Source organism: Bombus vosnesenskii, unplaced genomic scaffold (genome assembly GCF_011952255.1).
Source record: "Bombus vosnesenskii isolate JDL3184/JDL3185 unplaced genomic scaffold, Bvos_JDL3184-5_v1.1 scf7180000013275, whole genome shotgun sequence".
Taxonomy (NCBI): domain Eukaryota; kingdom Metazoa; phylum Arthropoda; class Insecta; order Hymenoptera; family Apidae; genus Bombus; species Bombus vosnesenskii.
In genome coordinates this window covers 367,305-380,136 of record NW_022882933.1, presented here as the reverse complement: position 1 = coordinate 380,136, position 12,832 = coordinate 367,305, and the positions used below count along the sequence as shown (strand labels likewise).

Sequence of the window (12,832 nt, the reverse complement as noted above, 5' to 3'; positions counted from 1 at the left end):
TTTGCTACGTAATTATAAATCCTTTGAGTTCTTAAATCATACTATCGCGTTTATTTCGTAAAAGCTTTTTTCATTTTAATGATAAGAATGTCTCAAAAGCCTTGTCTCCAACCTATTTCGAATGATTCGATATATGCTGAATGAACGATATCTGATTTGATTTCAATTGACTTTAGAAACTCTAACACGAATGTAGATCATGTATGGCTATCGCTATAGCTATTCTACAAGTTAATGGAAAAAAACAAAGGATTGACGTAAATCAACGAAACTACAATTTACTTGGGTAGTCTTACACAACAATTTATTATATAACTAGTAGTATCAGTAGAATGACAAGCAACAAATTGTAAAATATTAAAATTTTTAATATTATACGTCATGTAGGATAATCGGATGTTTTGTGATTTATAGAATTTACTTTAACAATAATTTTATTAATCAATTTATTACACAATTTGATTTGTTGTCTGTTTTATTAACAATTTTATTATCATATTCATCCCAACTGTGTAGAAGAATTTATTGATATTGGTAATTAGTAATTTGCAATCTGTAAAATTTCCCTAATAATATTAGAAATAGCATCCGCGTTTTCGAAAGATTTCAAAGAAGTTTCCAACTATTAACTTCAACTCGTCAATGTGATTCTCAACCTATCACAGTTCATATACAAAACAAATCTTCCTATCGCCATTTGAAGGTTTGAACGAGGATAGACGATTAATTTGTATTGCACGGAATGAAGCGTGATCAATTTCTTTTTTCCGCCAAAAAAGCCTTCAACGCGATCAATGACACGTGAACGTGCAACATTAAAATCCTGCTAGTACAACAGACCGGAAAAAAGATACAAGAACGTCGACCGCACACTAAGAAGTTACGCTAATTCTCATTCAACGAGAATAAACTTCATAACAAGCTCACTTTCAGGAAGTTAACAGTACCGGAAAATAAATCTATAGCTATGCAAGGTCGGCAATTGGTGTCTTAATATCGCTCATTTTATTACTCTATTATACCAGCTGCACGAATCTTTTCCTACTAATAAAATAGATTATATCGTACCGTAGCATTGAAAGGATGCACAATTCAAAACCATTAGCTCTTTTTAAAAGATACAAAGAATTATTTTTGAGCGCAAGAACAGATTATTTTATTAATCTACGTCGTACAGCGTAGAACATATTATTTCTTTAAATAAAAATATACAAAGTAACCAGATAGGTTTTTAGAATTATTTTTGTCATACTACTTTCTACCACGTACATTGGCAATTTGAAAATGTTTTGTCATATCTGGAAAAATTATGCGTTCAAGAAATAATTAAAAATTGCTGTTAGAAAGAGAATAATATTTGTAAAATAGTATCAAATGTCATTTTCTATCTTTTCTCTGTATAATTTCAAAAAACTTTAAAGAAACCATTTTTCGAGTCACATCTTTTTTTTGTAATAAAGGGATATTAAAAAAGTGACAAAAAAAACAAATTTCTGAGGAAATCAATTTGATACAGAAAGTTTGCAGTGCAACATTATTAATTAACACTATTCTGCAGTCATTTGATAATGAAAATATTTTTTCTACAATTTGCATTGTTACTATGCAGTACATTACTACATTATGTATACGTAATATGATAACCGATTAAATTATCATACATTGTAGTAACAGCAGATAATTGTTACCATCACTTTTAAAGGCAAGTTCATTGAATATGCAAATCAATAGCAACTAACAATGAAAAGTTCCTAAAATCCCTGTGCATTTAACAAAGTCGAAACAAGGTGACAAATTAATATTATAGATATACTATAATGCCTTATCAATTATCCAGATTTTTGACGTTATTTGCACCATTGAATTGTTCAATTTGAAATCACCGAATGAAACGAAAACCAATGAGAACCACGTGGCTCAACCGGAATTCAAAGATTATTACTCAAGGACAATTATAATTGTAGGTTACTATGTTTACGTTACGACGATTACTGCGTGTTACTTCAACCTTTATATTATATCAACAAATTCTAAAACAACTGGCCGACTCACACGAATCATCGTAAACGCTCCGATCGACTAGCAATGAAAATATTTTGTTCACACTAAACAGTGTCTTTCATGACGTTAACGCTACGTTTTCTTTTACATTATTATCCAATAACGATATCCGTTGAATCGTACTTACCACCAAATAGATAGATTATAAATATTGATTAATCTCTGTTTGGCAAACAATCATAAAAATCATGAGTGATATCAATTACGTAAAGTTGAAGGAACATAACATAACATTTGGAATGTATAAATACTTTTTTATTGTTCAATGTCCAAGTTTTGCTATCTCTGACCAATTCCTGAATTTTTTCATTCGATCTAACTATACCCAAGTAAATAAATTGTAATACAAGTATATGCAATATTTATTTACGATTCTAATCGTATAATATAATATATATTTATATATGTATATAATATTATACAATTAGAATATTGATAGGATGTTAATATAATCCTTTACTTTGCACGATTAATGATTTAACAAAGGGATAGGATTAACTAAGTTGATCGAACGACCGATTTACCTACATTTATTTACACGAATTAATTATACAAAATTTTTTAAGCGGAACACTTATTGAATGTTATATTGATACTGTTATTGCGATTGAGGAAGACGATTAAATTCTTCAATTGAGAGTTGGATAATGTATTTGTAATTTTTAATTTGTAATTGTATTTGTAATAAAATTACGATTTAAGCCATAAACGCGAATATCAAGTTCACGTGTTTGTAATGCAACTATAAATACTCTATCCGGCCAATAAATCTTTATCTTAAATTGATTTTTATTCAAATTCCAAAAAGATAAAGCAGAGAATCTCAAAGCAGAGAATTAGAAAAAATTAATAAGAAATATTGTAATTGGCCTTTAACGAGAAGTATAACCTTGGATACTTGGCAAGCAATTGTGATACTTGAGCGAGTAGCGTACTATGCATGAAAATGAGCGAACGCATCATCAATTTTACGTCACATAATCTCAATGAAAGATTGCTACACTGCAGTATATATCTCATGTTTTCGAGCAAACTCCAAGCCTCCTAGCTACCTGTGACTTCTTACTTTTCAACGAGGCGAAAAAAGAAGCGTGGCTGTTATCTAAAAACGTAATACCTTTATTTGCACCATTTACGTCGGAGATTAAGACAGAAGGAGACGCGAAACGTAAAATTCACGAGGCACGTCGGTACTGTAAGATCATTTTATCGCTTCTCGTAATAAATTTTTCAAACGTGCATGCTGCCTCGCTTGTCATATGAAAGGAGAGGGCAAATATCGGCAGAGAATATTTTTGTATCTCGTTCGTACGAATCATGCAGGTTAACATTACGATATAAAGGAAACGATAATCGTGAAACGTACAATACCTCGCGAAAGTATTCCAACGTCTGCAGGAACCTTTTGTAGATGTATTTTATGTATGTTATACGAAACATTTTGAAATTAAATCGACACTAATAAGCGCCAATAAGTAGACTGCGGAATTTTATGTATTTATGGAAAATTCTAAAATACCTATTATAATATTTAGTAAGTAAAATAATTCTCTACCTAGTTTTTTTTATTCATAAAAATATGAGTTTGTATAAAACATACACGATCTAGTATGAGACACGACTATCGCGATTCTATTGGTAAAGTTTGAAACAAATCTGAAAGTCTACATAGAAGCTGCAAGATATTTAATTAATTAAATAAAATTAACATATTTAAACTGAAATATTTAAACAGTCAGTTATTTATTATGTTAATAAGTCTTACAATCAATGGGACTACCCCTAACACTCATTATTAGTTTAAAATGATTATTCACACTGTATACTAATCTCTTGCTAATTATATGTTTACAGTAAATATCTTGTAATCTCTATATATACATTCGTAGATTGCCTTCGGATTTTATCAACACGATCATAATAACCATGTCAAGTTACAACAACAACGAAATTTCAAACTGTTTTATATAAAACGTACGATATATGTATAAAGGTTGTACATGGTAAGTGTTAATATATTTTGGCGAACCACTGTACGAGCATAAAAAAACGAACGTGCCGTCGGCTATATACCTGCAGGAAACTGTCCGCAGGCTTGTTCTTGAACCTCGAATGACAACAGTTTTCAATTGAATGATCGCGGTGATACTTTATTACGCGCGTACAACGATGACTTTATTGCAGCGTTCAATATAGCGTTCCCCATGTTCAACCTATATTTTCTCTGTTCACTCGTCTATTAAGCGGGATAACTAGTTTTGCCGATTATAATTTAACTCGTAATGAAGGAACGTTCGAAGAGGAGGAGCATAACAAAGTCATTTAATCCGGCTGATTATGTATCAACGATGTGTGAAAGGAGAAAAATGTCGTTTTTATCGTTGCCCGCGAGTATTCGCTGCGACTTTTTATGCGAAACTTGCGCGTTCCAACGAACATAACGCGTACAGGAGAATATAAATATTTCGAAGGATGGAAGAAGCAAAAGTATCGAAAGAAATTTGACAATATCCATAATATACGAGACAAAAGAAAAACAACTAACGACGTAGTTATAGCCGTACAGAAGCAGACACAGAAACGAACGTCTCGTTCCACTGCACGGAGTGGATCGTGCGTTGGGCACCTGAAAGGTCAGCCACGAGTTACACAAAAGATGGGCAAACGAGAAAGCACTTTCTTTACCACATGCGATCCACGTAGGCTGTGCAGCATGCTGGACATGAAATGTTGGTTGTACGTACCGACTTCGGCATGTTGTACGGAGAATTCCAACATAGTAAGCTGAAATCGGCAGAATTGACCTGGGCTATCGTTTGTCGGCGCAAGGGTAGGGTACGACCGCACGGCAAGGACACATAGATGCACCAAAACAACGACCGATACCGAACGATATATACGTATATATTCGATATATATATGTATACACTCGATAGGAACAATGCGATACTTTGAAATGCACTCAAGCTGTCAACCGTGTGTGTAGGAAGAAGATGGCGACGGGCTAATCAAGCGTTAGATCCTGAAACATACTTAGAATCCGACAAGTTTTCATCGATGCGACAAGTCAGTCAGTCTCCTCGCGGTTTCTCGGTTAGCTTCGAATTTCATACAGCATCGACACCAATATCTCTTCTATCCTTTAGAACGATAGAAAACTTCACGGGCACGCATTAACCACATAGGCAGGCACACACGAGATCGCGCGCGCGCACTCCTCTCCCGATCAACTATATGTTGTATATAGGTATCTCTTTCTCTGTCTCTTTCTCTTTCTCTCTTTCTCTGCACTAGCACGCGACCACGCGCGGTATTTACGCGTTAAAAGTAACGGGCAAGGTGATCGTGGATAGAGTCTCTCTCGTTCGTCCGAAAACAGTATTGAAGAAGAGGAAGGAAGACAGAAAGACTTTTCACCTTCGACGGACTTCGCTGAACTGACTTGAACCAAGAACGCTCCCGTTCCCGTTCCCGTTCCCGTTCCCTCGCCAATGATTTTCTCCCTCTTCTTTCTTATATCTCCTCGCCTCTCCTCCTCCACCTTACAGGCCCTCCTCTTCTTCTCTTCTCTGTACGTTCTGTTGTCCCTCCCTTTCCCTACTTTTCTCTTTTCTCATTTACACCGCAGCGTGTTTTCCTTTCCCGAGGGAACCGATCAACGCACCTGTTGTCGCTGCACTGATCGAACCACGGCTGTCGAACCATGCTGAATGATACAGCTCCGAGAAGCTTGTACGCCAACCTCTCACTTAGCCTTATATAGAGTGTCTGTCACGCGTTAAGAACGCTCCGTGTTTTCGATTAGATTCTTATCGGGCGAAATGCAGTAGCACAATGGGACGGCACGAAGTTTTATCGTTGGCTATGAGGAAACTGTAACCAAGTTGTCTCTCTTCGTTTCGTCGTTTGTTATCGAAGCTTCTCTTTCGTTTGCTGATTCGCTCAAAAATTTAGAAAGCAGACCAACAAGCTTCTCTAGAAAGTATATACGTGTATGTTCGCGTGTACGTTCTCACCGACAGGTGCACGTAGTTGGATATTCAAAACTTATTCATCTGTAAACCGCGCTAAATAGGATGTTTTCTGCCGAAGACAAAAAAACGTCGCGGATCTTCGCTTTTCTGAATTTTACCTTTCTATTTTTTTCTCTTTGCCTTTCTTCATTTTCTTCGAGTTGCCGAGCAGAAGCGAATAAATCGAATATTTCCGCTGGAGTGTAGTTTTGCTAATCGAATCTAAGGCACCGGCGAGTGAAAGCACTCGCAAGTTTCGATTTACAAACACGCTGCGGTATATTAGAAAGAAAAAAGGAAGAACGGAAAATATAGTAATATCTACAAATAATATAGTAGTATAGTAACTGAAATAGAGATTTGTTTGACCTATCAAAAATTAAAACGTGTAATTCTGCTTTAGACGTTTTATATCGCGTACACACGCATTTTATTACCTTTAAATTTCCAGTAAATACGCGAAATCCAAAACAGGCAAAAAAGAGATCGAACGACAAAGTTTCGTCTGATTTTTAATATTTTAGATAGTTGTCTATCTATAATGTTTAATGTTTAATAGTTGTTTATCTATAATGTTATTTAATGTCTTGCTATGCGAATGTTCTATTGGTAACTTGAGAAATTACAATTAACAGCGATACAGATTAAAGTGATTGCAAAACACGGAACGTCTGCGCTGTTTGCGTTGGAAAGAATCTATCGATGACCGTTAACCTCAATGGTTTCCGGACTACTGACAACACTCGGACGTCATGTCCATGCGTTTAGCTACCGAAAGATAAAAACACAGTTACATTCTTAGACAAATAAAGCTTATTCATAGTTAATTTCTTATTTTAGAAAATTTCGCTCGAAAATCAACACACAAACTGTGTAAAGTAAGAGGAGTTATCGATCATTGTTTGACGAGTCAAATAAATCAAAATGTCCGAGTAATCTGTTCCATTTAATCACTTCCTTTAGTCTTGATTAAACTTTACTTTAACTTCGTCACTCGCGTGGAAAATTCCATATTTATGGAAAAAGATAAAAAATTAGAAAAATTCTATTTATCTGTACTTTCTATTTTCATAATATTAATATATTGTTTATCGTAGGATAATTTTTGTAAGATCGTTTTGTTTTCTAAGTGTCATAATTTACTTTAGATATCCAGAAAGAGGCGGGTTATTACCTATGTACACACGAAGAAATCTTTTAAAAAATGTTTGTCTTGATAAACACAATAAAGACGATAAGCAGTTTTGTTGATAAACTATTTTTCAATCAGTATACGTGTAAAAAAGAAACAGTCTTCGAGATATCATAATATTAACAAGAAATTTCTTAATTTTGTAATTATAACAAAGATCGTTCTCGCGAATGGAAAATGAAACTATGCAAAAATTTTAAGAGAAACTGAAGGAAAACTTGCGAGCATACTTATCCCCTCCGCTTTATAAATTTTAGGTCGCCATAGATACAATGACGTAAAACGACATGTATTTCGAGAAAAAAAAAATTAAGTAAAGATAATTTTTTAAATAACCTACTGATCATAAAGTATAAATTATTAAACGTGAAGACATTTATGTACGTGTATTATGTGTAGAATAAATGACAACAAAATTTTCACTTAGGACACTTTATTGATAAAATCTTCACATTTTCAAGTACGACAAAGAATTTCAAACAGTTTGTTCTTATACAATCGAAGTAAGAGTCTCAATCAAGAAATAAGAATTTCAATCAGGCTTTTATAAAGTCAAGAAATGAATCACGGATTATACATGATGAATCGAGATGTGCATACAAAAGTCAGTTAATTCGGCAGATTACTTTATTCTTAAAATGCCATCATATGTAACATATCATCAAAATGAATATTGCTGCTCAACAAATTTCAATTAAATCAAACTTTATCTTTATACTTAATCTTAATCGATAATCTTCCTACCTGCTAACTTTCATGATTTTATTCGATCGTAAGCAATCTTCTTTGATTGACTATTGTTATTATCATTACACGTTTATGAATTTCATTGTTATATTCTACGCGCGGATACTGCGTATATTTGGAATTCAAAGAATCAAAATTACGGTGGGTTAAATGAGTAAAGTAAAGTTTTGCATAGATTCCCACTATCTGGTTTTGTAAAAAAAAATTCTAAATTTTCATGGACACGAATAAAATCATGAAATATATCGATCAATTAATTTAATATTTTCAGACTGCGCAGATTAGTTTAAAGTGGCAAATTGTTAAATCGATTTCGAGGAAATATATTTCGCGATAATAGAATTACTTGACAGCTTTTACTACTCGCTAAATTTGCTTAACTTAATCTATTAGAACAAATTAGCGTTAACTGCCAACACGTCCAAGGTCAGTATGGTCAATCAATCCACTTTTCCCCTCTAAAGCTTTAAATCAACGTAGGCGAGTTACATACATACCAAGAGCAATTCAAGTCAGTAAAATTGTACCATCCTGAGCCTTGCGTGCCTGCTTTTATTATTTTTCATATAAAATATCAGAATTATTGAAGTCGTTTACAATGTATGTAATGTAATGTAAGTTAAGCAACGTAGAAAAAACTTTCGCCACGATCGAGTTTAACCGATACGTTTCAAAATCATTCGTCGTGACTATAGAAAATTTGTATTGTTCATTGCGACCATACAATATGTTGACAATACGTGATTAAAAAAAATAATCTACAATATATTTTTAAAGATAATTTAAGTTACCATAATAAAGCAATAGTTTGAGGGAGGAAATTATAAAAAATAATTCCCATTGATAATAGAGTTCTCGTAGGCGAACTAGTGCAAAGAATTTTTCCCTTGTATGCTGTTTTCTATATAAATTTGTTTGATATATACCGAACAAATTAGAAAATGTTATTTTGGTAACGATCGCAGTTCCAATGATATATTGGATACACAACGTATTGACTCAGTTGGAACAACGTGCTAAAATATTTTGTTAGATGAGGAAAAAGAAGAAGCAGAACAAAAATAAAACCTGGCAATTAGATACATTAGACAGTTTTTTTCGTATTCTATAATTTTTTTATCACCAAGGAAATTTATTATCGTAGGTTGACGTTATTATCTTTGCTCATTAGTGTGACAAACGGTGCAGATTGAAAAATATCTCAATATTCCAAAAGTCAAAAGTTCTGTAAACATTCGATTCATTTATCAAGTTATAATAATCTATACAATCAAAGCGAACAATTATTTAATTTATCAAAATGTAATCTACTATGAATAGCTATCAGTACACGATATGTATAAGAAAAAGAATACAATACAATACAATAATTGTATCTAATCATGTTTGACAATTAAACATATTTTTCTAAAGCAGTAATGAACAAGATAATTTCTACGCACATATATTGTAATCGTATTGAATCCCCATTAGTACAATTGAAAAATACGAAACAACCAATTTCTTTCTTTACAATTGGATAGTAGAACGAATCTGTAACTAGATAAATTACATTCTTTAAATCCGATGTAAATTATTACTAGCTGTGTTATAGCTATATATTTAATTATATTTCAGTCATGACTTATTTCTATAATATATACCCATTTTATATATATATTTTTATAAACATTTTTATATACAATATTTTATATACATTAGTTAAAGTATACTGCCATATATATATATATATATATATATATATATATTTATATATATATATATATATATATATATAAATATATATATATATAAATATAATAAATAAATATAAATATATATATATATATATATATATATATATGGCCATTATAACGTAGGTATAAAATAAATTGTGAGAAAAAGTAAGAATATTGTGTGTAATAATACATATCACAGGTTTTCCTTACATTTGTAATCTTAACAGTCTTGGAATTTTCTCATTAGGCTCATTCTTAAATAACTAAACCATTGAGTCAGATTAAATATTCTCCGTCCAAGAGCAATTTATTGATAAACTCTTCGGAATTGTGTAAATAATGGTAAACATACGTAGTCACTGTTAAGGATTATCAATGCGAGAGACCTTCGCGGGAGGTAGAAACGTCAATATTTTTAACGAGGACGCAAAATAACTCATTAATCATTGCGATAGAAATCTGGTAAACAGTTTAATTCTAGAATCTGCTTTCAACGTCATTTCATTCCATTTATTTTTATTCGTTTTTATTGTCCATTTTTTTTCCATATGTAATCGATGCTTAGAGTAATCCTATCTCTAGAAACGATCTTTTAAATCGTGGTATTTATTCGAACAGATGTTTGAAATTGATGTGGAATTTTTTACGTGATACAATAACGCGTAATTTTCATTGCAACGCTAAACATACCAAAGCTTGTTCTACACAACAGATCGATAGACATTTTTTCGTGTATTTCAAATCCCGTATAGAATCTGTATATAAGTTAACAGTAGAACTATGAGTCTGTTATATGTATTTAAATATTCTATATATCAATCATTATGATTCGAACGATATTAATTAAAATGAATGGAGCCACATAATCATGCCTCTGTTTCACTAAAAATCAATATTAGTTTTGGAAAAATACCTATATGTTTTCAGTAATTATAAAGAAACGAAATCATTTTGACGGGTTTGGTAGTTCGAGTGTTAAAGAATTAACATTGTGTAAGTTGTGCTGTAACTTGTATGTGCCTAGAATCGCTAAATTTTTGCTATATAAATTGCATGTTGTAATCAGAATAAAATACGAAAGCCTAGGAATATTAATTTACGACGTAAAACAGGTTAACAATAAATTTCCATCGTAAATTTCATGTATTTCTCGGCACTGCTGTCGCCGCAAGCCATGTTACGTTCGATTACGAAAAAATATTATGGAAATGTAGAACACCTTTCGATCTATGACAATGCATTTCTTTCAAGTTTCAAGAACTGGATCTGAATAAAACGTGCGTTATTAGTTTAGATGGTAGCAATAACTTGCGTCAGTTTCTGTAATGGATGATTATCTGTATCTCGAAGGAGATTGGTCTCGCTTAGTTCAAACCTACACTACGTAATTCTCCTACTTACTTGTTTTACACATTATGGAAGAATTGCGAGCATGACGTCGGTGATGCTGCGCGTTTGGTTTGCATTTGAGTTTACATTTGAATTAAGAAGCTTTTAAAAGAAGACGCATATATTTACGCTCTATTACAACATGTATTCTGCAATAAAAATCTATTTATCTAAATCTATGGACAAACAAACATGTATGGTGTCCATATACGCTGCCGGTCCATTTATCTAAATCCATCAGGAGGAAAAACAATTACTACAATACGAGTTCAGTGATTTTCGTCACTGAATAATTCTGAATTAATCGGCGGCAGTTCATTTAAGCAAAAAGAACACCAAATTTCGAAATTAAAATTTCTTTGGAGATAGAAATTATGAAAGGGATAATTAGAGAAAGAAAACAGAAAGGCACAAGTAGAGACCAAGTTGTCCAGAACAGAAAGAAAAGAATCTAATTAAATTACATAAATTACATTTTTGTACATAAAGATAAAGATAAAAATGTTTGTGTTTATGTATATATAAAGTTTTCAAATGAAAGTCAAGGCTTATATGCTGTGAACTTTAGTTTATACCAAAATTTCGTTTCAATAAATAAAATTCGAATAAATAGAGTTCCACGGTAATGTAACGAGAGTTCACTGATTCTTGTCTATGATAACTCGTTCCGATAATAGAAGTTCACATTCAGATAATTCAAATCAATCAACAGAAGATCGATAGGCCAAGATTTCCTTTCAATATAATTGTATAAATGAGTTTCTTTCGTCAGGATGTGTCGAATCCAATATCTAAATTATATCAACCGAAGATAAAAAAATGCGACTAAGTGAATTTTATATGATTTTAAGACTTACATCTGGTGATAATAAGAAAAATTCCATAACAAGGTCGTCATAAAGATTATTCCAAGGTCATCTACATTTCTTTACATGTCAACATCTGTTATATTATAATGCGATGCTTCATTATGTGTGCTGCTAAGTCGGTAGGAAGACCAGTTCAATGACACGATATAGATCCTCTTAATTACTCTTTCACATCTTCAATAACAAGAAAAGATCTAGATGTTCAATTTGAATACACTATCATGTATACAGATACTAGTCATCTTTCTATGTTAAATAATTATTTGCTATTTGTAAAGATATTATCCGAATTTCAAGCAATTTCATTCTTTCGTTAAGTTGTTGAACAATATCCACTTTTTATCTCCAGTAAATATTTAATCTTATCTATTATTGTTAAACAGAAACTCGTCGAAACACAGACATTCCAAACTGACCACTTTAATCGTCTATAATGACTTTGTGAGTAGTTGATCTATAGTAAACAAAATATAAAATAAAAGTACATTTCCTCTGGTTTTCTCCACATATAATATCTTAGAGAAAATAGGTTACTTCGGTTTAAAAATTGTAAGATTATTGCTTTTACGATATTGAAGAATCAGATCAGTAGGTTGATAATAGTTATCAAGGCGTATCACCGATAATAGATTTATTAGAACTGGGCTATAAAACATTTCTTTTGGTTTAAAATTTCTTATTTTCAAGTGTATCCGCCGATTTTGTTTCTAACGCAAGAAATAAATATACGTATAAGCGTACTTTGTGATTTCGAGCAATGTATATCTAATAGATAGTAAAAGTATGAAATATGCATATGAGTAGCAATCGAGTAAAAAAGGTGAAACAGAAATTTTTTCCTGC

The 12,832-nt window shown here is 32.1% G+C and overlaps 1 protein-coding gene across 3 annotated transcripts in view; it reads right to left on the bottom strand.

Annotated features, from left to right (window-relative positions):
- The window catches only part of LOC117231911, a 65,257-nt gene that overhangs the window by 41,186 nt on the left and 11,239 nt on the right, over positions 1-12,832 (bottom strand). The window contains exon 1 of one of the 3 annotated variants that reach the window (XM_033490855.1): positions 4,806-5,837. The exons of 1 other annotated variant lie outside the window; for it this stretch is intronic. In XM_033490855.1, coding sequence (XP_033346746.1) covers positions 4,806-4,839 — 34 coding nt within the window. In that variant the 5' untranslated portion in view covers positions 4,840-5,837. Of the gene's footprint in view, positions 1-4,805; positions 5,838-12,832 lie in introns of those variants that run through there. One more of the 3 variants, XM_033490856.1, reaches the window with a different exon arrangement.